The sequence below is a fragment of the Hemitrygon akajei genome, chromosome 1 (assembly GCF_048418815.1).
Source record: "Hemitrygon akajei chromosome 1, sHemAka1.3, whole genome shotgun sequence".
Lineage (NCBI taxonomy): Eukaryota > Metazoa > Chordata > Chondrichthyes > Myliobatiformes > Dasyatidae > Hemitrygon > Hemitrygon akajei.
Window position 1 is genome coordinate 7,475,134 of NC_133124.1, and position 25,823 is coordinate 7,500,956.

The window sequence follows — 25,823 nt, forward strand, 5'->3', positions numbered from 1 at the left end:
TTCTGCTGCTGTAGCCCATCCACTTCCAGGTCTGACATGTTGTGCGTTCAGAGATGCTCTTCTGCACACCACTGTTGTAATGTGTGGTTATTTGAATTACTCTTTCTTTCCTGTCAGCTTGAACCAGTCTGGCCATTCTCCTCTGACCTCTCTCATTAACAAGGTGTTTTCACCCACAGAACTGCCACTCACTGGATTTTTTGTTTTGTTTTTCACACCATTCTCTGTAAGCTCTAGAGGGTTTGCGATTCTCGACTTCCTCACCGGGAGACCACAGTTTGTGTGGATTGGAAATAACATCTCCTCCTCACTGACAATCCACACTGGTGCACCTCAAAGATACGTGCTTAGTCCACTGATCTACGCTCTCCACACCCACGACTGTGTGTCTCGGCACAGCTCAAGTGTCATCTATAAATTTGGCAACGACTCAACTATTGTTGGCGGAATTTCGGACGGTGCTGAAGAGGCATGCAGCAGTGAGATAGTGGTAGCTGAGCGACGTTGCAACTACAACCTTGCACTCAACATCAGTAAGACCAAAACACTGACTGTGGAACACAAACCAGTCCTCATCGATGGATCAGATTGGAAAGGGAGAGCAGCTTCAAGTTCCTGGGTTTCAACATCTCTGAGGATCTATCCTAGGCCCAACCTATGGATGCAATTTCGAAGCAGTGGCTATATTTCATTAGGAGCTTCAGGAGACCTGGTATGTCACCAAAGACTCGTACACTGATGGAGAACATTCGAAATGGTTGAGCTGCTGTCTGGTACGGAGGGGCCACTGCACAGAATCAGAAAGAGCGGCAGACAGTCGCAAACTCAGTCAGCTCCATCATGGGCACGAACCTCCCCAGCATCGAGGACACCTTCAAAAGGCGATGTCTCAAGAAGTGGCATCCGTCATTAGGACCCCCATTACCAAGGACTTGCCCTCTTCTCATTGCTGTGATCCAGCAGGAGGTACAGGAGGCTGAAGACACACACTCAGCGATTGGACAATTAATCCTCAACACTACTTCACTATTTTTGTCCCCTCTGTTTTTGCACTACTTATTTAATTAAAATTTTAATATATACTTACCTTAATTTATAGGGTTCTTTATTTTTATGTATTGCACTGTACTGCTACCACAAAACAAAAGAATTTCAGTGAGTTATATTAAAGCCGATTCTGACTGTGAAGGTAGGTGGGTGGGGGAAGGGATGAAGTTAGAAGCTGGGCTTCTTTCTGAGCTTCTTGGTTCAGCTCCCCCCCACTCCACCTACCCTCCTCCCTCCCACACTCTACCCACTTAATCAGCTTCTCTATATAGCTCACTCCAAAGAGAGGCATTGGCTAAGAGTGATGCGGTCTGCGAACACTGAGGAGAGATGATGTGGCCAGCTCTTGCTCAGTCAGGATGCTGCTGTTGACTTGGGGAAAAGCCATTTATAACTCTGGCTCCGTACGACTCCAGAGGTCAAAGCCCAAAGGTGAAACTTGAGAGTGGTTGAGACGTGGGGTCAAGCATGATCAGAGATTCCTGGGGTTGGTCCCCCAGGGGCTGGCGAAGTCCAGAGGCAAAGCTGAAAATCAAATTCCAGAGCTCGGCAAACCTGGAGGCAGAGGCCTGAAGACTGAAGCCCCTGAGTTGGCAGGATTGAGGGTTGAAGGCCGATGTCTGTGAGGTCAAAGCCAAGGATATGTACGCCCGGAGGTGGTCTGTCCTGGGTTAGGTGTGTGTGTGTGAGAGAGAGTGTGCGTGTGTGTGTGTGAGAGAGTGTGCGTGTGAGTGTGTGTTTATGTGTGTGTGTGTTTATGTGTGAGAGTGTGTGAGTGTGAGTGTGAGAGAGAGTGTGTTTATGTGTGAGTGTGTGTGTGAGAGACTGTGTGTGTGTGAGTGAGTGTGTGTGTGTGAGAATGAGAGTGTGTGAGTGGGACTGAGAGAGTGTGTGTGAGTGTGTGCATGAGAGAGTGTGTGTGTGAGTGAGAGTGTGTGTGTGTGTGTGTGTTTGAGTGAGTGTGTGTGTATGTATGAGTGTGAGTGTGTGTGTGTATGTATGAGTGTGAGTGTGTGTGTGAGTGAGACAGTGTGTGTGAGTGAGAGTGTGTGTGTGAATGTGGGAGTGTGTGTGAATGAGAGAGTGTGAGTGAGTGAGTCTGTGAGTGTGAGTGTGTGTGAGAATGAGTGTGTGTGAGAATGAGAGAGTGTGTGTGTGAGAGTGTGTGAGTGTGGGAGTGTGTGTGTGAAAATGAGAGAGTGTGTGTGAGAGTGTGTGAGTGTGTGTGAGAATGAGAGAGTGTGTGTGTGTGTGTGTGAGAATGAGAGTGTGTGAGTGTGTGTAAGAATGAGAGTGTGTGTGTGAGAGTGTGTGAGTGTGTGTGAGAATGAGAGTGTGTGTGTGTGTGTGTGTGTGTGTGAGTGAGAATGAGAGTATGTGTGAGTGAGAGTGTGTGTGTTCACCAGCCCTGATGAGGGCATCCGGCCCAAAACATTGACTGTTTATTCCACTCCCTAGATGCTGCTTGATCTGCTGAGTTCCTCCATCATTTTCAGTGTTTGTTGCTCAAGATTTCAAAGTTCAAAGTACATTTATTATCAAAGTATGTATATATTATACAACCTTGACATTCGTCTCCTTACAGGCAGCCACAAAACAATGAAACCCAAAGGAACCCATTAAAAAGAGATTGTCAATCACTCAATGTGCAGAGAGAAAAAACAAATCATGCAAACAATAAACACAAGTAAATAGTGTTCTGAACTGACGTCCACAGATCCTCAGTTCAGCGCAGAGCAGAGCCAAGTAAACCTTGAACCAGCCCATCCCTCGCCTTGGACCCCATCACCCTGACATTTTCAGTCCGGCCATCATCATCCAAACATCAGGTTCAGTCGCTTCAATACACTCCGGGGCCTGGACCCTGGATTGTACCTGATTCAGCCCGGTGCTTAACTCGATCAAACCTTGGCTCCGGGGCCTGGACCCTGGATTGTACCTGATTCAGCCCGGTGCTTAACTCGATCGAACCTTGGCTCGGGGCCTGGACCCTGGATTGTACCTGATTCAGCCCGGTGCTTAACTCGATCAAACCTTGGCTCCGGGGCCTGGACCCTGGATTGTACCTGGTCTTTTTCATTCAGCCCAGTGCTTAACTCGATCAAACCTTGGCTCGGGGACTGGACCCTGGATTGTACCCGATTCAGCCCGGTGCTTAACTCAATCGAACCTTGGCTCGGGGCCTGGACCCTGGATTGTACCTGATTCAGCCCAGTGCTTAACTCGATCAAACCTTGGCTCGGGGACTGGACCCTGGATTGTACCCGATTCAGCCCGGTGCTTAACTCAATCGAACCTTGGCTCGGGGCCTGGACCCTGGATTGTACCTGGCCTTTTTCATTCAGCCCAGTGCTTAACTCGATCAAACCTTGGCTCGGGGCCTGGACCCTGGATTGTACCTGATTCAGCCCGGTGCTTAACTCAATCGAACCTTGGCTCGGGGCCTGGACCCTGGATTGTACCTGATTCAGCCCGGTGCTTAACTCAATCGAACCTTGGCTCGGGGCCTGGACCCTGGATTGTACCTGATTCAGCCCGGTGCTTAACTCGATCGAACCTTGGCTCGGGGCCTGGACCCTGGATTGTACCTGGCCTTTTTCATTCAGCCCGGTGCTTAACTCAATCGAACCTTGGCTCGGGGCCTGGACCCTGGATTGTACCTGATTCAGCCCGGTGCTTAACTCGATCAAACCTTGGCTCCGGGGCCTGGACCCTGGATTGTACCTGATTCAGCCCGGTGCTTAACTCGATCGAACCTTGGCTCGGGGCCTGGACCCTGGATTGTACCTGGCCTTTTTCATTCAGCCCGGTGCTTAACTTGATCAAACCTTGGCTCGGGGCCTGGACCCTGGATTGTACCTGATTCAGCCCGGTGCTTAACTCGATCAAACCTTGGCTCGGGGCCTGGACCCTGGATTGTACCTGATTCAGCCCGGTGCTTAACTCAATCGAACCTTGGCTCGGGGCCTGGACCCTGGATTGTACCTGGCCTTTTTCATTCAGCCCAGTGCTTAACTCGATTGAATCTTGGCTCGGGGCCTGGACCCTGGATTGTACCTGATTCAGCCCAGTGCTTAACTCAATCGAACCTTGGCTCGGGGCCTGGACCCTGGATTGTACCTGATTCAGCCCGGTGCTTAACTCGATCAAACCTTGGCTCGGGGCCTGGACCCTGGATTGTACCTGGCCTTTTTCATTCAGCCCGGTGCTTAACTCGATCGAACCTTGGCTCCGGGGCCTGGACCCTGGATTGTACCTGGCCTTTTTCATTGACTTGATCGAACCTTGGCTCTTTCCTGCTCTCGGTGATTGGCCTCACCTCAGTTCTGCCACATTGAGTTGCCTCCAAGTCCAAAGGGAAGTGACAGGCTCTTGTCTGCAATGATCATTTACCAGAAGTATGACTAACAAAGTATTTAGCTATTTTCTTTGTTTCATTGGCCACCAGTCAGAAGTCACTAAGATTCACTTGCGCCATCTTAAACTAGATTTCCTACATGTGTGGAATCTCTCCTGTGTGCTATCAACATGGGAATATAACGTAACAATAACAGAAAACTGACTCAAAGGAGACAGGCACACTACATTAAATATTCCGGGAGACAATGTGTTAAGGGAGAATAAGAAAAGAAGAAAATTAACTTCTGAAAATGGTTTAAGGTTGCTGTAGCTGGGGGTGGTAGTGGGGATAAATGCTCCCAATGGCACGCGCCTCAAATAGCCTCTGACAACCGTCCAGCTCCTGGCCTTCACGTGTGGCTTAGCTACTAAGCCCAGCAGAACTGCTTCTGCTGTCTGGAGAAGGGGCAAAGGTGCCTTAAGACCAGTCGCTTTGGGCAGATGGGGCTCGTCGGCCATGGTTGGCTCACATCTAGGAGAAGGAAAATGCTGATCTCAAGCCTCCCCACTCATAGGGAAGGTTTCAGGAGTAAACCTCGAGGGAAAAATCCGGAGCTGGAGTCCCTAAGGCAGTGCTACGTTGAGTTCAACACTGACCAGCAACTCCCGCAACACCGCCGGTCTCTGCCGTTCCTTTGGATTCATCGACGGCGTGGAGAGGGGGAGTCTGCTGCGTGGGCAACAGCTTGCTCTTTATTTTGTACTGCCCTGGCAGCTAGGACATAACATCCATCGTAGACCCTGACCAATGGAGGCCTCGCAGGATCAGCATTCAGAAATGCTTTATATCATAACTTCCACCAAACAAGTCAGTAAATAGTTATTGAGTCTATAACAGAAATTGCTCAACTGTGGAAGACCTTTTGTTTGTGCACAGTCAGCTGTCTGGGAATTAAACATGGGCAAGTGATGAGTCATTATTTAACTAATCTAAAAAAAAGTTACGCAAGTGTATATTTCCTTAGGCACAGTGATTAAACTTGCAGACAGTACTCCAAGTGCAATTTCATCAAAGCCCTCGCATTCAAAAATATTCAAATACTATAAAAACAGGTGTAAAAAATGCTTTGATGGTGAAGGCAGGTAATAACAAGGACGTGTTGTAAGAAGGGAATTCTGGGGATCAGATCTGCACAGACAGCTAGAGGCAGGATCATAGATACAAGACATACAGCAGGAACAGAATTAGGGCATTCAGCCCCTCTGGTCTGCTCCTTCATTCAATCCTGGCTGAGTTTTTATTTAATTCTAATTTTATTTAACTTAGAGATACAGCACTTTCCGGCCCTTTGAGTTATGCTGCCCAGCAATTCCCAGTTCAATCCCAGCCTAGTTACAGGACAACTGACAATGATCAATGAACCTACCAACTGGTGCGTCTTTGGACTGTGGGAAGAAACCGCCACACCGGGAGGAAACCCACGTGGTCACGTGGAGAACTTGTACAGGCAGTTGCGGGAAACGAACCCGGGTCGCCAGCACTGTAAAGCGTTGTGCTAAGCACTAAGCCAACCATATTCTCCTTCCTTCCCTCTGCAACCCTCATCTGCACTGAAGGACAGAGACTATACGATGTAGGAGCAGAATTTGGCCATTCAGCCCATCGAATCTCTACAGAATTAAAGATAAAGATGAGCTTTATTTGTCACAGGTACATGGAAACATAGTGCAGTGTGGTGAATCGGCAAGTATTGTGCTGGGCAGCCCACAAATGTCACCGTGCTTCCAGCACCCACAGAACACACTCATAACTCACTACCCCTAACCTCGAACGCCATTGGGTTGGGAGAGGAGATGCATGTGATCACGAGGAGAAGATAGAAACTCCTTACAGGCAATGGCAGGAATTGAACCTCAATTGGTGATATCGAGAGCTGTAGCGAAATGCGTTAACTGCTACGGCACTGTGCACTGCTTTGCCATTCAATCGTGGTTGGCTTTTCTCCCATGATTCTCACGCCTTCCCTTCATAGTCCTCATATGGGCTGAAAAATAAAGACTATAAAACATAGGAGCAGAATGAGGCCATTCAGCCCATCAAGTCTGTTCTGCCATATGATCATGGCTAATTAATTTTCCCTCTCAACCTTGCCTTCTTCCTTTTGATGCCCTTACTAATCAAGTCAAGTCACTTTTATTGTCATTTCGACCATAACTACTGGTACAGTACATAGTAAAAATGAGACAACGTTTTTCAGGACCATGGTGTTACATGACACAGAACAAAAACTAGACTGAACTACGTAAAAAAACAACACAGAGAAAAAAAACACACAACAACTACACTAGACTACAGACCTACCCAGGACTGCATAAAGTGCACAAAACAGTGCAGGCATTACAATAAATAATAAACAGGACAATAGGGCAGTAAGGTGTCAGTCCAGACTCTGGGTATTGAGGAGTCTGATAGCTTGGTGGAAGAAACTGTTACATAGTCTGGTCGTGAATCAAAAACCTATCAACCTCTGTTTTATTTATAGTTTACCCAATAACTTCACCTCCACAGTCATCTACGGCAATGAATTCCACAGATTCAGCACTCTCTGACTAAAGAAATTCCTCCTTATCTCCATTGTAAAGGGATGCCCTTGTATTCAGAATATGTTTACAGATACCCAATGAGTTGGCCTCCACAGCCGTCCATGGTAATGAATAGAGCGGAGACAGCCAGTGCAAAACGTGGAGGAACGGGGTGGAGCAAGTTCTGGGAAGCAACGTGTGGATCCAGGGGACAGGAGTGATAGGTTGGTGGAGAAGGGAAGATTGGAAATTGTGACAACGACTATGTTGAATTGGGTTGTAAATTGTTATTTTTCTTTTAGTGTAACTTTTTTATACCTGTCTGCATTTTTATATAATCACCCATACACCTGTGGTAAGGTGGCTGGGTAGAGCTATCCCTTTACTCCTTCCCTCTGCTCATCTGCAGGTCACGCTTGGGTAAGGTGTGGTATCTGCTTAGCCCATTGCCTTCTTCTGGGCAGTGTCTTTACAAGATGGGTGACCCCATCCATTATCGAAACTCTTCTGAGATGTTCTGCCTGGTGTCAGTGGTCACGTAACCAGGACATGTGATATGCACCGGCTGCTCATACGACCATCCACCACCTGATCCCCTGGCTTCGGGTGACCCTGATCAGTGGGCTAAGCAGGGGCTACACTTGGTCCAAGGGTGACCTGCAAATTAACGGAGGGAAGAAGTGCCATACACATCCTTTGGTAGAGTTGTATCTTTACCCCGCTACTCTGATATCATTAAATAAATAAATGAAATCAACAAGTTTTATGCCTTGTTCTTAACTTCCAAAGAAGCTTTTGATAGTAAAAACATCAGGATCCACCAGGTGGAGGCTGCAGATGATGGAATCTGATAGAAGAAGGTGGAGCTTAGAACCAAATCAGGGATGTGGGATGGACCCTTGATGAGAGGATGCAGTTGGAAGAGTGTGAGGCGATGGGCAGATGTGGGTAGACAGGAAAAATAAGTAGAGGGCTGGGGTGGGTGTAAGACTAACAAGAAGATGAAGAAAAAGGACAGAAGGTGACAGTTTACTTAAAACTGGAGAATTCAATGTTCAAAATGGTTCAAAGGTTCATTAATTATCAAACTATACAACTCTGAAATTCTTCTTCTCCAGATAGCCACGGAATCAAGAAAGAAAAGAATGGCAATGTGGTGAACTACATATACCTGTCTGGACTGTTCCTGTGGCTCCTCCCACAAACCCCTGCTGACTGCTCCTGTGGCTCCTCCCACAGACCCCCTGCTGACTGCTCCTGTGGCTCCTCCCACAGACCCCTGTATAAAGGCGATGAGGCCTGAGCCCGGCCTCATTCTCCAGGATGTAGTGTTGTTCATTCTTCCAGTCAATAAAAGCCGATATCTCGCTTCTTACGTCTCAGAGTGAGTTATTGATGGTGCATCAGGCAGCACAGGCACCAAATCCCTCCATCCCTCACAAACCATGAACAAAGATGGAACAGGCACATCGACCCCCAGATCCCCCTCTCCCATGCACAATAAAACCAAGAAAGATTGGGCAAACAATACAGGACATAAAATTCTGTAAGTCTGAAAAGAAAGGCCAAAGTTGAGTGCCTGCCTGGCGGACTCGCTGAATTCCTCTAGCATGTTGTTCAGAAGCAAAACACCCTCATCCTGGTTTCTCTTAGGAAATGAGGAAGGAAAAGAAAATAGTTACTAAGCAGTTATTCAAAATTATTATTTGCCAAGTTAAAAATAAAATCCACTCCTGAAAACACAAGACATTTTGCAGATGTTAGAAATCCAGAGGAACGCACACAAAATGCCCAAGGAACTCAGCAGGGTGCTTTGGCCTGAAACGTCGACTGTTTATTTCTCTCCATAGATGCACTCTGAGTTCCTCCTGCTTATTGTATGTTGCTCTTGATTTCTAGCATCTGAAGAATCTCTTGAGTCTATGATTTTCCTGCTCTTCTCCTTCTCCTCCCTCCTGTCGGGAAGAAGATACAAAAGCCTGAAAGCACATACCACCAGTTTCAAGGACAACTTCTACCTTGCTGTTATAAGACAATGAAATTATTCCCTCGTACACGAAGATGGATTTTTGACTTCACAATTTACTTTGTTTATGGAGGAGAACCATGGTAGTGTAGCGGTTAGCGTGATGCTATTTCAGGGTTGTGAGTTCAGTTCAGGCATTGTCTGTAAGGAGTTTGTACGTAATCCCTGTGAGCATGTGGCTTTCCTCTGGGTGCTCAGGTTTCCTCCCACAATCCAATGACAAATTCTGTTGGTTAATAGGTCAATGTAAATTGTCCTGCAATTAAGCTAAGCTTACATAGGTAGACTGTTGGATGGCGTGGCCTGTTGGGCCCTTAATGATGGATGCTGCCTTCCTGAGGTGTCCTGGATACTGGGGAGGCCAGTGCCCATGATGGAGCTGGCTGGGTTTGCTACTTGCTGCAGTCAAAAAAGTCAAATCCTATGAAGCTTTTCACTGTATCTTGGGACATTGAAAATAATAAACCAATTTACCAGTTTAATTGTTCTACAAGAAACGATTAGGGCTGCCACCCCTCCTGTTCCAGCAACCTTCATTCAATCCTGACCCTTGTTAGTGTCTAACGACTGCATGGATCTCCTCTGAGGGCTGATGGTTTCCGTACATGTTGCAAAGATGTGCAGACTGGGAGATTAATAAGGCACTGTAGATTGCCCATATTGTAGGTAAGTGTTACCATGAGCCATAGGAGCAGAATTAGGCCATTCAACCCATTGAGTCTACTGTGCCATTCGATCATGGCTGGTTTTCAAAACAGCCTTTTCTCTTGTTCTTCCTTTACAGCAGGAATTCCTAACCTTTTTTATGCCATGGCCCCTCCCATTAACCCCATAGACCCCAGGTTGAGAACTCCTGTTTTAGAGCAAGTACAGTGGATTCTAGTTAATTGGGCCAGCTGCTTATTTGGGACAATTCTTAAAGAACAAAAATTAATCTAGAAACTAGGTAGGATTCCCTTTCTTTTCACTGCTTAATTGATACAGGACACTGCTAAGAACATAGAATATAGAATAGTACAGCACATTACAGGCCCTTTGGCCCACAATGTTGTGCCGACCCTCAAACCCTGCCTCCCATATAACCCCCCACCTTAAATTCCTCCATATACCTGTCTAGTAGTCTCTTAAACTTCACTAGTGTATCTGCCTCCACCACTGACTCAGGCAGTGCATTCCACGCACCAACCACTCTCTGAGTAAAAAAACCTTCCTCTAATATCCCCCTTGAACTTCCCTCCCCTTACCTTAAAGCCATGTCCTCTTGTACTGAGCAGTGGTGCCTTGGGGAAGAGGCGCTGGCTGTCCACTCTATCTATTCCTCTTAATGTCTTGTATACCTCTATCATGTCTCCTCTCATCCTCCTTCTCTCCAAAGAGTAAAGCCACAGCTCCCTTAATCTCTGATCATAATCCATACTCTCTAAATCAGGCAGCATCCTGGTAAATCTCCTCTGTACCCTTTCCAATGCTTCCACATCCTTCCTATACTGAGGCGACCAGAACTGGACACAGTACTCCAAGTGTGGCCTAACTAGAGTTTTATAGAGCTGCATCATTACATCCCATCTCTTAAACTCTATCCCTCGACTTATGAAAGCTAACACCCCATAAGCTTTCTTAACTACCGTATCTACCTGTGAGGCAACTTTCAGGGATCTGTGGACATGTACACCCAGATCCCTCTGCTCCTCCACACTCCCAAGTATCCTGCCATTTACTTTGTACTCTGCCTTGGAGTTTATTCTTCCAAAATGTATCACCTCACACTGTTCTGGGTTGAACTCCATCTGCCACTTCTCAGCCCACTTCTGCATCCTATCAATGTCTCTGCAAACTTCGACAATCCTCTACACTATCTACAACACCACCAACCTTTGTGTCATCTGCAAACTTGCCAACCCACCCTTCTACCCCCACATCCAGGTCGTTAATAAAAATCACAAAAAGTAGAGGTCCCAGAACAGATACTTGTGGGACACCACCAGTCACAACCTTCCAATCCGAATGTACTCCCTCCACCACGACCCTCTGCCTTCTGCAGGCAAGCCAATTCTGAATCCACCTGGCCAAACTTCCCTGGATCCCATGCCTTCTGACTTTCTGAATAAGCCTACCGTGTTGAACCTTGTCAAATGCCTTACTAAAGTCCACGTAGATCACATCCACTGCACTACCCTCATCTATATGCCTGGTCACCTCCTCAAAGAACTCTATCAGGCTTGTTAGACACGATTTGCCCTTCACAAAGCCATGCTGACTGTCCCTGATCAGACCATGATTCTCTGAATGCCCATAGATCCTATCTCTAAGAATCTTTTCCAACAGCTTTCCCACCACAGACGTAAGGCTCACTGGTCTATAATTACCTGGACTATCCCTACTACCTTTTTTGAACAAGGGGACAACATTCGCCTCCCTCCAATCCTCCGGTACCATTCCTGTGGACAACGAGGACATAAAGATCCTAGCCAGAGGTTCAGCAATCTCTTCCCTTGCCTCATGGAGCAGCTTGGGGAATATTCCCTCAGGCCCCGGGGACTTATCCGTCCTAATGTATTTTAACAACTCCAACACCTCTTCTCCCTTAATATCAACATGCTTCAGAACATCAACCTCACTCATATTGTCCTCACTGTCATCAAGTTTCCTCTCAGTGGTGAATACCGAAGAGAAGTATTCATTGAGAACCTCGCTGACTTCCACAGCCTCCAGGCACATCTTCCCACCTTTATCTCTAATCAGTCCTACCTTCACTCCTGTCATCCTTTTGTTCTTCACATAATTGAAGAATGCCTTGGGGTTTTCCTTTACCCTACTCGCCAGGGCCTTCTCTTGCCCCCTTCTTGCTCTTCTCAGCCCCTTCTTAAGCTCCTTTCTTGCTACCCTATATTCCTCAATAGACCCATCTGATCCTTGCTTCCTAAACCTCATGTATACTGCATTCTTCCACCTGACTAGATTTTCCACTTCACTTGTCACCCATGGTTCCTTCACCCTACCATTCCGGGACAAATTTATCCCTAACATCCTGCAAGAGATCCTTAAACATCGACCACATGTCCATAGTACATTTCCCTGCAAAAACATCATCCTAATTCACACCCGCAAGTTCTAGCCTTATAGCCTCATAATTTGCCCTTCCCCAATTAAAAATTTTCCTGTCCTCTCTGATTCTATCCTTTTCCATGATAATGCTAAAGGCCAGGGAGCGGTGGTCACTGTCCCCCAGATGCTCACCCACTGACAGATCTGTGACCTGACCCGGCTCGTTACCTAATACTAGATCTAGTATGACATTCCCCCTAGTTGGTCTGTCAACATACTGTGACAGGAATCCATCCTGGACACATTTAACAAACTCTGCCCCATCTAAACCCTTGGAACTAAACAAGTGCCAATCAATATTAGGGAAGTTAAAGTCACCCATGATAACAACCCTGTTATTTTTGCACCTTTCCAAAATCTGCCTCCCAATCTGCTCCTCGGTATCTCTGTTGCTACCAGGGGGCCTACAGAATACCTCCAGTAGAGTAACTGCTCCCTTCCTGTTCCTGACTTCCACCCATACCGACTCAAAAGAGGATCCTGCTACATTACCCACCCTTTCTGCAGCTGTAATAGTATCCTGACCAGTAATGCCACCCCTCCTCCCCTTTTCTCCCCTCTCTATCCCTTTTAAAGCACTGAAATCCAGGAATATTGAGAATCCATTCCTGCCCTGGTGCCAGCCAAGTCTCTGTAATGGCCACTACATCATAATTCAATGTATGTATCCAAGCTCCCAGTTCATCACCTTTGTTCCTGATGCTTCTTGCATTGAATATACACACTTTAGCCCTTCTACCTTACTACCTTTATACCCTTTATTCTGCTGCTCTTTCCTCAAAGCCTCTCTATATGTTAGATCTGGCTTTACTCCATGCACTTCTTTCACTGCTCTATTGCTCCGGGTCCCATCCCCCTTGCAAATTAGTTTAAACCCTCTCGAACCATGCTAGCAAACCTACCTGCAAGGATATTGCTCCCCCTCAAGTTCAGGTGCAATCCATCCAATCTGTACAGGTCCCACCTTCCCCAGAAGAGATCCCAATGGTCCAAAAATCTAAAACCCTGCCCCCTGCACCAACTCCTCAGCCACGCATTCAACTGCCATCTCCTCCAATTCTTACCATCACTATCACGTAGTACTGGCAGCAATCCTGAGAACGCCACCCTTGGGGTCCTGTTCTTCAGCCTTCTGCCTAGTTCCCGAAACTCACACTTCAGGACCTCATCCCTCTTCCTGCCTATGTCGTTGGTCCCAACATGTATCACGACTTCTGGTTGCTTTCCCTCTCGTACCAGGATGTCATGCACCCGGTCAGAGACATCCCGGATCCTGGCACCCGGGAGGCAACAAACCATGTGGTTTTCCTTCTCACGTCCACAAAATCTCCTGTCTGCTCCCCTGACTATAGAGTCTCCAATGACGACAGCTCTCCTCTTCTCAGTCCATCCTTCTGCACCACAGGGTCAGACTCAGTGCCAGAGGCCCTGCCACCGTGGCTCACACCTGGTCTGTCGTCCTCACCAACAGCATCCAGGACGGTAAGCTTATTATTCAGGGAATGGCTACAGGGGTGTTCTGCACTACCTGTCTACTCTCCTTCGCTTTCCCCCCTCGGACTGTCACCCAGTGACCTGCTTCCGGCAGCCTAGGTGTGACTACCTCCCTGTAGCTCTCATCTATGTCTGCCTCATTCTCCCTTATGAGTCGAAGGTCATCCAGCTGCTGCTCCAGATTCCTCACACGGTCTTCCAGATCGCCCAGCCGCATGCACTTCTGGCAGATGTGACTCTGCGGGAGAGGGGAATTCCCCCAAGACTGCCACATCTCACAGGAGAGGCACATCATCGGCTCAGGAGGCATTGTAAAGACTAATTGGGAACAAGCTCGTCCTCCGCCTCTTCTTGTCGAAGCCTCTCGAGTCAAAGCCTCAAATCTCCACTCCTTCACTGGCCCACTCACTCACTGGCTGCTTTCCACAGGCCGCTCCGCTTGAGGTAACCCTCTATTTATTTGCTGCCGAAGAGTTTCTAACTAGCGTTCCAATGTGTGGCTGTTAAATACTAAAGGTGAACAACTTTTAAATAGTGTTTAAATTGTGTGTGTTTGTGTTCAAAAACAGAGATTTTTGTCACTGATAGTTAGCAAGAAACAAGCAGCAAGATCATTCAGAGTTGTTCACTCACTGCAGTTTCAAGCATTCACGCTTGCAAGTGCCAGAAATGCCAGGGAGTGAAAATGAAATGATTTCACCCACTTCAACAAGTTAGGAACTATGAAGGATTTGAAAGGATCGACAATTGTCTTGCATATTACAACAAAAGTGAAAATTCAGAAGATGCAATCGTCTATAGAATTGTATGAAGGCAGTTTATTATCTGTGCTGATGGATGAATTCCTCTGTCCATAACTATTAGGAACTAATACACAGTTTTATAATACTGTAGTAGATTGATGGTGTTCTAATTTATTCTGTACTTCATTTAAATACGTTATTTGTTACTCAGTTAAATGATAGTTTGTGTTTTTTATACCTTTTAAAATTATTTTGATGAAACTTTGGCTGTTTGGGGCAGCTGCTTAACTGGGCCAAAATGCACTGGCCCCAATTAACTAGAGTCCACTGTATATCTTTTTTTTAAGGTCAGGTGACAAAATTGTACATAATGCCTTATATATTGCTCCCTCATACTGTGCATAATTGTAGGTGGACATATTTGCCGTCTTACTCAAATATTCGTGATAAATGACAACTTTTAATTCTATCAAACTCAACTTTATGGATAATAAAATCTTACAAGAATAAAGCGTGCAATGCCTATTGGTTTTTTACATTCCTAGTCAATGCTTTCAGTACCGTTCTATATATTCCCACACACCAAGAGCACCGTCGCCACTCCTGTACCCTCCCGGGAGTGGTACACTACCACTATCATTGAGGGGCCTTCTCAGTAACATACACTTTGCCGTGTTCGGTATCTGTTATCTGCACTTCAACAAACAGTGAACTGTGTGCATCCTCTTCCCCTTTAATGCAGACATATCTCAATCCCTGGACATTACGAAATGACTAACACTTCCGTTTTTCAACCGAAATCGACAACCACACACTGTACTCTGTTTGCTATGTTGTTGCGCAGTCTGTCTCCTTTTGAAATTTCGACCTCCGTATTTACAAATAAAATCTACGCGACACTGCAGCTTTCCGCGAAGTTAACGGTGGTTAAATCACTTTTGGACCTCGGGGACCACAATTCCCTACAGCTTCTTGATGTTTGAGTGTTACAGCTACGACGATTCATTCCAAGTATTATAACCTGTGTATCACGAATATTACTTTTATGCAAGTTATTTTGTTACAAAGAGTAATTGAAAATACACCTCCAGTTACTCCAGTTCCTGTTTGGGCACAGATGAGATACTATTTGTCAAAAAAGAGGAAATTTTAAAATATTACATCTTTGACCTACTAGCACTGAAAAGATAGAGGTGCACCGCGTTATAAACCTGTGGCAGGATGGGGCGATTAAATGGCGAAAGGAACAATAGCGGGACCGACAGTGAAGTACAAAAACTACAGAGCCAGACTTTGCAAACAGAACGTGCGGCCAAGCGATCAGCAGCCGCTCGGCCAATCAAAACGCGGCTACTGCAGGGGCTGGTCCAATCGCACTCGACCACTAATCATAGGTTCGATTTCTCCCCGAGCTGAAGCTGAAGTGAACAAACAAACACTTAATCAGGGCGGGCGGCCAGCCTGCGCTGGCATCCCACCAGCGCATCTGTTGACACTAGCGGACAACGGCCAACCACGCGCTTTCCGACCGAGCCAATCAAACCTTGAGCATGGAAGAGGGTTAGTTGGAGATACCCAATGAACGGGGTCTATTTATTGAGTGACGGTGACATTCTCCAATGGAGAAGGAGATAATGCATCGCGTCTCCGTTCTGACACTCAGGTGACGAATGAGAGAAGGGCTCGAATCGGGAGGACCAATCAGACACAATGTGGCGCGGAGCCCGTGGCGGACCAATCAGGGAAGCCGTGTTATCGTTTCCGTGAGGAGGGGGTCGGTGAGGAGGCTTCGGCCAATGGGAGCTAGCGTGTCATGAGGCCGTCGGGGCGGCAGGCTCTCCTCGGAGCGCAGAGTTAGTGGCGACCGTGCTGCTGGTGCGGCCATGGCTGGAGTGTGTCGGGGCGCGATGCTCGGTTTCGCGATGCTGCTGATCGGCGTATCCCGCGTCCTCGGTGAGTCGGTGAGAGGTGTGGAGGTTTGTAACGGTGGCGGACTGGGCTGGGCCGGGGTTGCAGTTAACCTCTCTTGCAGCCTCCCAACATGGCGAGGGGCCGGGGCGAGGAGGAGGGCGGGGGAGGGGAGGAGTGGTGTGGTGTGGGGGTGTTGGGGCCGGATTGTTTGCAGGACCCATCCCCTAGGGTGTAGGGTCCCGAGTGAAGGTGGCGAAAAATGAAGCCATTGTTTCTGAGCGGGGCTAGTGGGATGGGATGGGAGGGGGAGCGACTCCCCCTCTGCCCCCTCTTTCTCTCCCTCCCTTCCTTCCCGGGTCAAACCTTGACATCAGGTCCGTCACCCGGACCTATGGTCCGGCCAATTGGACAGCGCGGCCGGGAGCTGCGCCGTTTTACCTTGTCCAAACTTAGAGCGGCCAGACCCGGTGGTGGTGGTGGGAGATGGGGTGGATGGTAGGGCTATATTATTATACCAGTTACAAAATCTTCTTCCCTCTCCTGCAGCCAAGTCATACTTGTTTTCTTTTGTTTCTGTATCCCCGTTTCGCTCCCAAACATACTGCAGGTCGATTAGTGACAATCACTGAATTAAAATCCTTTCAGTAACTAAGTGCACGTGTGAATTTGTAGCTTTGGGCAAACAACTTGTTATCCGTTTGTATAGTTTGGATGTAAACACGGGAACACACACGACAGTTTGGAACTCGTTTTGTGATCTCTGACGGAAAACTATTATCAATTCGGGGCACTCTTTTTGGAGAAGAATCACTCTCTAGTTGACCTGTTTATGAAATTGTCAGGAGAGCAGTGTCGCAATAGCGTCTGCTGCTGTGGAATAACTGGAAGTATTCTTTGTAACAGAATAACTTGCGCAAAAGTAACATTCGTAATAGACAGATAGTTATTGTCATTGCAGTGCTGCTCCATTAGTGCAAAAGCATCATACTGGTGATCCAATTACTAAAACACAATGACTACATTGAAAATAACGCCTGGGTTATTCAGAATGACATCTAAGTTACAGCTGAATTACAAACAAGTCTAAGATTAAAAGAAACAGTGGCTGTCCCGTTCAAGTGTTGCGCACCGGTTGTTATAAAATCCAAAGATTAAATATAAAATAACATCAAGAATTGAACTTAAACATTTGAATCCATGCCCTCGTATTGCACTTAGTGATTGTCTTTAGCGACTATGGGGGGGGGGGGGGGTGAATTGTTCAGATGAGCAACAGCCCTGGGGGAAAAGAGTTGTTTTTCATTCTGGATATCCATGCTGGATGTTTCTGCATCTCCTGTAGCAGGTAATTACTGGGGTGGGATGAGTCCATCATGATGTTATGCCATCAGGTAGAAGGTACAAGAGCCTCAGGACTGGTACCACCAGGTTCAAGAATGGTCACTACCCCTCAACAGTCAGGCTCTTGTACAAAACTCTTCTACTGAGATGTTCTCACAACCAGTGATCTCACTTTAAGGACTCCGTGTCCTGTTACTTCATGCTCTTGTTATTTATTGCTATTTATTTATATTTGCATTTGCACAGTTTGTTGTCTTCTGCAGTCTGGTTGATCTTTCATGGGATCCTGTTCTAGTTACTATTCTATAGATTTGCTGAGTATGCTGGCAGGAAAGGGAATCTCCGGGTTGTATGTGGTGACTAGTATGTACTCTGATAATAAGTTTTACTTTGAACTTTGAGTTGTAGATGGTTTCCATATCGGGTATTTTGTCCCCATGATGTTCTGTGCAGTCCTGATCACTTGCTGAAGTGCATTTTGGTCATTCTGATGTACCGTGCTGTCATGCTGTAGATCAGAATGCTATCAGTGGCACTATGATATAATGAAAGGTGCAATAAATGGACAATGGCTGTTAGAAAATTGTAACTAAACACACATTCTTTTAGATAAGTGTAGTTGTTGTTGGCTTGCATGTTTTGAGTTTCATTAGTGCTGTGGAAAATCACTTGACATTGTAACATATGGTTTCCTGGTCTGGAGGTGGTCTTGGAGGGGAAGGTGATAGTTAGTGGGGTGGGGGTTGTCTGTGAATGTGTGGATGGTGAAGCTGTCTCTGCAGCATGAAGCTATATCTCCTTGGATAGAAGTACAATAGTGAAGGATGTTCGAGTGTCAATAACCATCAAAAAGAGCTATGTTCTGAAGAAGGCTCTCAGCCCAAAACATCGACTCTTTACTCTTCCATATAAATGCTGCCTGACCTGCTGAGTTCCTCCAGAAATTTGTGTGTGTTGCTTTGGATTTCCAGCATCTGCAGACTTTCTCGTGTTTGTGATCTTGTGTTAAAGTTTTGCTGGAGCTAGTATTTGCACAAAACTTGCTATATAATTTACATTAACAATTAACATTTCAGTCTATTAGAATGTGAGCATTCATTTAAATATGTAATTAATTAAGTTAGTTTCCAGAGCAGTTTTATTGCTGCTTGTAAAAATTGTATCCCCACAATGTAAATATGTTTAGAAGATGGTGGCAACACTCCCTCTAATTTTTATTACAGCTGTGCTAGAAAATTTTACATGGCTTGAAAACTGCATGGCACTTTAATTTTTTTTTTGTAATTTGCACATCAAAACAGCAACCACAGCTCATGGCACAAGTAAACAATGTCAGACAGTCAAAGTGACTGACAGGCACAAACGACAAAAGTAGAATGTTTTGACCAGTCAGGGTCAACGGGCCAGCGATTTATTAACAGTGAGCTACTGTTTTCCATTCTGTGTTTATTGTCACAGTTTGTAACACTGTTACAACTTGAAACATTGACAGTGTAAAAACACTGAAGCTCTAAAATGTTTCTGAGTAAAGGCTGTGGTACATTTATTTACAAAATTTATGGATTAAGTTCATTAGTACATAATTACAGGGTATCGCACAATTATATTAACATATATTCAAATTTGTAAAAGAAAATTCTAGCTGTGTGGCAGCATCGGCTATATGTGTGGGAGCATTTCAGTTACTGCACAGCCACACATCCACGCTGCTTAGAGTGGACAGTGGGGGTGGTGGTGGGGGGATTATTTGCAAGCAATATCTGTAAATAGCTAATTGAAATAATACCAGTGTAGTTCTGTCATTCTTGATGCTTTTGCTTTCAATAGATTAAGCTTTTGTCTATTTTGCACTTGACTTTAGGATGTCACGGTTAGCATGATGCCATTACAGCTCAGCAGTTCAGAGTTCAATTCCGATGCCATCTGTAGGGCGTTTGTTCATTCTCCCTGTGACCGTGTGGGTTTCTTCTGGGTTCTCAGGTTTCCTCTTCCAATCCAAAGCAGGTTAATTGGTCCTGATGAAGGGTCTCGGCCCGAAACGTTGACTGCTCGTTTCCACAGATGCTGCCCGACCTGCTGAGTACCTCCAGCTTGTTGTATGTGTTAGGTTAATTGGTCATTGTAAATTGGCCTGGCTAGTGATAAATTGGTGAGTTGTTAGACAGTGCAGTTTGGTGGGCTGGAAGGGGCTGTTCCGCAATGTATCTATAAATACAATTAATACTTAGGGCCTTTTTTGTCACTGTATTTTTAAATGTTTTTTTTCTGCACAAAACTAAATATGTTTATGGAGCTTGTGTATACTAAATCCTGTTGCTGGACATAAATGTGTCAGAGGCAGTTACAGACAAGTAGCACTTGCAGGTCGCTTTTTATGTTAAACTAATGCGTATCCTCCTTGTGTTGAGTCTAAGTTTTCATGTTTAGTATTAAACGATTAAGATGAACTAACTGGATAAAAGTTTGGGCCGTTTAGTGTTGCTGATGTGGATGTGTTGTGTCTTGCCTGAGGCACAATCTATCCAAGTTCAGCTGCTGCACTAACATTGTGTAGGATGACAGCCATTGTTTGGAGGTATGGGGAAAAGCATGCATTTTAAAAGAAGCCGTATTGAATTTTAGGAGAAACAGTTTTGGACCTTGCGAGTTGTTTGCTTTTCAAAAGGCATGCATTTTAAAAGAAGCCGTATTGAATTTTAGGAGAAACAGTTTTGGACCTTGCGAGCTGTTTGCTTTTCAAAAAGCATGCATTTTAAAAGACACTGTATTGCCTTGTCGGAGAAGTTTTTGGAATAATGGAATTGTTAGCTCTTCAAATTAGTTAAGATGGTACATTTTTGAAGGAGTAATTACTCATCCTAAATTTAAAAACAACACGAGTGAATCTGCAGATTCTGGAAATAAATAAAAACACAAAATTGCTGGCAGAACTCAGCAGGCCAGACAGCATCTATGGGAGGAGGTAGTGTTGATGTTTCGGGCTGAAACCCTTCATCAGGAGTGGTGAAAATGAGGTGTTGGGGGCCAGGGTACTTGAAATCTTAGGTGAAAATTTATCTCCTAATGAAGGGTTTCGGCCCGAAATGTCGTCACTACCTCCTCCCATAGAATGCTGTCTGGCCTGCTGAGTTCTGCCAGCATTTTGTGTTTTTATTTAAATTTAAAAATATTAGCTTTCTGTGAGATGGACACACATGATGAGAGAGTGGATATGTGATATAAATGCCAGAAGGACAAGGATTAATTTTATTCTTTGTATTAATTTACATGTGTTGGAAATTTGTTGTATGTTGGTCAGGGTGTGAGATGCAACAAAAAGCAATATTCTACAATTATAATTAAGAATTGTATAAAAAGTAAAGTTGGAGGTTAGTGTAAATAAAATGTAGAGTGGCATGCAAAAGTTTGGGCACCCTGGTCAGAATTTCTATTACTGTGAATAGTTAAGTGAGCAGAAGATGAATTGATCTCCAAGAGTCATAAAAGTAAAGATGAAACATTTTTTTCAACATTTTAAGCAAGATTAGTGTATTATTTTTGTTTTGTACAATTTTAAAGTGGGAAAAAAGGGGAAAGGAGCACTATGCAAAAGTTTGGGCACCCCAACAGATTTGAGCTCTCAGATAACTTTTACCAAGGTCTCAGACCTTAATTAGCTTGTTAGGGCTAATACTTGTTCATAGTCATTGTTCAGAAAGGCCAGGTGATACAAATTTCAAAGCTTTTTAAATACCCTGACTCTTCAAACCTTGTCCCAACAATCAGCAGCCATGGGCTCCTCTAAGCAGCTGCCTAGCACTCTGAAAATTAAAATAAATGATGCCCACAAAGCAGGAGAAGGCTATAAAAAGATAGCAAAGGGTTTTCAGGTAGCCGTTTCTTCAGTTCGTAATGTAATTAAGAAATGGCAGTTAACAGGAACGGTGGAGGTCAAGACGCGGTCTGGAAGACCAAGAAAACTTCCCGACAGAACTGGTCGTAGGATTGCTAGAAAGGCAAATCAAAACCCCCATTTGACTGCAAAAGACCTTCAGGAAGATTTAGCAGACTCTGGCGTGGTGATGCACTGTTCTACTGTGCAGCAACACCTGCACAAATATGACCTTCATGAAAGAGCCATCAGAAGAAAACCTTTCCTGCATCCTCACCACAAAATTCAGCGTCAGAAGTTTGCAAAGGAACATCTAAACAAGCCTGATGCATTTTGGAAACAAGTCCTGTGGACTGACACAGTTAAAATAGAACTTTTTGGCCGCAATGAGAAAAAAGGGTGCAGAATTTCATGAAAAGAACACCTCTCCAACTGTTAAGCACAGGGGTGGATCAATCATGCTTTGGGGTTATGTTGCAGCCACTGGCACAGGGAACATTTCACTGGTAGAGGAAAGAATGAATTCAGTTAAATACCAGCAAATTCTGGAAGCAAACATCACACCATCTGTAAAAAAAAAGCTGAAGATGAAAAGAGATTGGCTTCTACAACAGGATAATGATCCTAAACACACCTCAAAATCCAAAATGGACTACCTCAAGAGGGACAAGCTGAAGGTTTTGCCATGGCCCTCACAGTCCCCCGACCTAAACATCATCGAAAATCTGTGCATAGACCTCAAAGAGCAGTGCATGCAAGATGGCCCAAGAACCTCACAGAACTAGAAGCCTTTTGCAAGGAAGAACGGGTGGAAATCCCCTAAACAAGAATTGAAATACTCTTAGCTGGCTACAAAAAGCGTTTAGAAGCTGTGATACTTGCCAAAGGAGGTGTTACTAAGGACTGACCATGCAGGGTGCCCAAACTTTTACTTCGAGTCCTTTTCTTTTTTTGTTATTTTGAAACTGTAAAAGACGGAAATAAAAAAAAGTAATCTTGCTTAAAATAGTAAAAGAAACATGTCATCTTTAACGTTATGCCGTTTTGGAAATCAGGTCATCTTTTACTCGCTTTGCTATTCACAGTAACAGAAATTTTGACTGGGGTGCCCAAACTTTTGCATGCCACTGTACATAAATAATACCAATATGTGATTTGGAAAGTTTATAGTGCAGTGACTGGGCAGGGGTGGGTAATAGATAAAGGGGGATGGGGCTGACTAGAATGGTTTATCAGAAAAAGCCTGCCGGGGGGGTGGGGGGGGGGGTGGGGGAGTAATTTGAAGATAGTGTGAAGATTTTGTTTTAATAGCCCTATAGCGTTCTCCTGAAGGGAGCTTTTGGAAAAGGCAGCTTGCAGGGTGGGTAGTGTCTGCAATAATTGTCTTGTCTGCTTCTGTTCTGGATACATGAAAATATGGTTAGCTTTGCATGAACTGGCTGCATTGGCAAGTCTGCATATCTAATGGCCTTAAAGTATTTAATTGCAAAAAGGAAATCAATTAATATTCAAAGTTTCTTTACGTGAGTATCATTTGCAATAAATTTGTGAAAGGAGGCGGAATTTGTAATACTGCTTTGCTTTATTTGTGGAAGATTGGCAATGATGGGCCAACTAGTGTGGAAATATAGTTTTGATACTGGTCAGTTTGTACTGTTTTGTTACGGTGCAATGCAATGAACACTAGCCTTTAAAAATAAAAAAAATGTACTTTTTTCTTTTAAAATCTTTTTTTAAAAAAAGCCCTGCATTTAAAAAAAAATCCAGTCAATTACTTAAATGTAGGTGTGAAGGTTTGGGTCCAGACAGCACTGATGAATGAACAAGAAAGAGGATCGGCTGTATTTTTTTCTCATCTGTTCTGAGGCCCAGTGGGCTTCAGTCCTGATGTACAGTAAAAGTATTGATAATTTTAAAAAAAACAGAAACAGTGCATCTGCATTTGTAAATTGAGCTTTTTATTTTAATATTGCAATAGCATGACCACTGGAAATGGTAATACCTGATTCAGTGATGGCCATACACTACAGAAAGCCATGTGTAAAATGATGCTCACTGCCTCTTTGAATCCATTCACTTCTCTGTTCTGAGCAGAATACTTTTTCTTGCCTGCAACTAAATATAGGGAACATCAAACCTTTGTACTGTACTACTACCGCTAGTTCATACTATTAGACACAGGAGTGGGATTGGGCCATTTAGCTCATTGAGTGCTCCACCATGACTGATTTATTATCTTTCTCAATCCCATTTTCCTGCCTTCTTGACATAACCTTTACCCATATTAATTGAGAACCTAGCAACCTACGATTCAAATATACCCAATAAATTGGCCTCTACCCCTGCATGTGGCAATAAATTCCTCCTGATCTGGCCTAAAGGATGTCCTTCTATTCTGGGACTGCCTTTTGGTCCTAGGCTCACCCACCATAGGAAACTTCCTTTCCACATCCACTCTATCTAGGCCTTTCAATATTCATTGGGTTTCAATGAGACTGTCTGCACCCCCATTCTGTCAACTCTCTCCTTCTCATGGGTATCTTTTTGAAGCTGAACCAGACTTTCTACAGCATTGAGCATATTTTAACAGAAGTAGATTTCTACCATAAAGATGAGCTTTAAGTCACCTGTACATGCAGTGAAATGCATCATTTACATCAAATCCATTCAGTGAGGGTTATGCTGGGCAGCCTGTTAGTGTGAACATGCTTCCGGCAGTAACGTAACGTGCCTACAACTCATTACTCCAGTTCTTGGCGTATGGGAGGAAACACATATGGTCATGGGGATAACGCATAAACTCTTTGCAGGCAGGGGTGAGAATTGAACCTAACTGGCACTGTGAAAGCATTATGCTAACTGCTGTGCTACTGTGCTGCACTTATCTATCTTGAATCTAGATTCTTGACAGATCTTGACTTGGTACAAGTGGACCTGCTTCTTCTGGCTCATGCTTTTGAGGACTTTAGAGTCATTGAAAAGTACAGTGTAGAATCGTGCCCTTCAACCCATCTAGGCTGTGCTGAACCATTTAAACTGCCTATTCCTATCTATCTGTACTGGGATTATAGCCATTAATACCTCTACCATCCATGTACCTATCCAAATTTCTCTTAAACATTGAAAGACCATAAGATATTGGAACAACATCAGGCCAATTGGCCCATCAAATCTGCTCTGCCCAAGTCCTAGCCTATTCAATCTTTCCGTGTAACTTAAGTCCTCCAGTTCCAGCAGCATCCTTGTAAATTTTTGCTCTACACTTTCAATCTTATTTACATCTTTCCTGTAGGTAGGTGACCAAAACTGCACACATTACTCCAAATTAGGCCTCACCAACATCTTATACAACTTCAGCATAACATCCCATCTCTTGTACTTAATCCATGCAATCTTTAAGGTGACTGGGAACTTTGTTTGCTATAACTTGCATCAAATGCAAGTTAACAGTAACCCTGGTGTTCATAGTTTTACATTTGCTCCTGATGAAGTCTTGTCTTCGTTTTCATTCTCGTACTATGGCTTATTCCTCCCTTTTCATGTATTCTTCACGCATGGCCACATGTAATGTGCTCCCAGCTTGACCTTGAGGACATCCTTAGTTTTGACCTTTCCACCATCCTTAGGCATTCTTTGATTTGGCAAGTCGTCTTTCCTCAGTAACACACACAGTGCTGGAGGAACTCAGCAGATCAGGCAGCATCAGTGGAGAGATCCCGATGAAGGGTCTCAGCACAAAACATTGACTCTTTATTCCTGACCAGCTGAGTTCATCCATCATTTTCTGTTGCTGCTTTGGTTTTCCAGCATCTGCAGAACCTCTTGTGTTTGTATCTATGGAGAGGAATAAATAGTTGATGTGTCATCAGGAAGTCTTCTTTCTTCGCTACCGTGTCTCTTTCCCCATCAGACACTTAATAGTAAAACTACCTTTTTTTTAAATATTATGCCATCTGCCTAAATATTTGCTTGTGTGGCTTTGTGTTCGATTTATATGCAAATGTCCTTGAAGTGCCTTGGAGATTTCATTACATCAGGGTTGTTATATAAATATTACAGATTATCTTGGATGCACATGCCAAAAGTCATTAAAATAGGAAAGGCTTTATTTTTGTCACTTTGTTTAAAAGGTTGCTCTTTCTCTCCAACCAGTAGCAACACCCCTTTTGTTTTCATCTCTGGTTTGTACTGTGTTGCAGAAATTTTTAGACAAAGCTTGATCTCTTGTTAGAACCATAGAAGATTACAGCACAGAAACAGGCCTTTTGGCCCTTCTTGGCTGTGCCAAACCATTTTTCTGCCTAGTCCCACTGCCCTGCACCTGGGCCACATCCCTCCATACACCTCTCATCCATGTACCTGT

General features: G+C 44.7%; 1 protein-coding gene across 1 annotated transcript in view; it reads left to right on the forward strand.

Moving 5' to 3' along the window:
* Nucleotides 1-16,119: 16,119 nt before the first annotated feature.
* Nucleotides 16,120-25,823, forward strand: part of tgfbr1b (transforming growth factor, beta receptor 1 b) — an 80,121-nt gene continuing 70,417 nt past the window's right edge. The window contains exon 1 of the mRNA XM_073029696.1: nt 16,120-16,290. Coding sequence (XP_072885797.1) covers nt 16,221-16,290 — 70 coding nt within the window. The 5' untranslated portion in view covers nt 16,120-16,220. The remainder of the gene's footprint in view (nt 16,291-25,823) is intronic.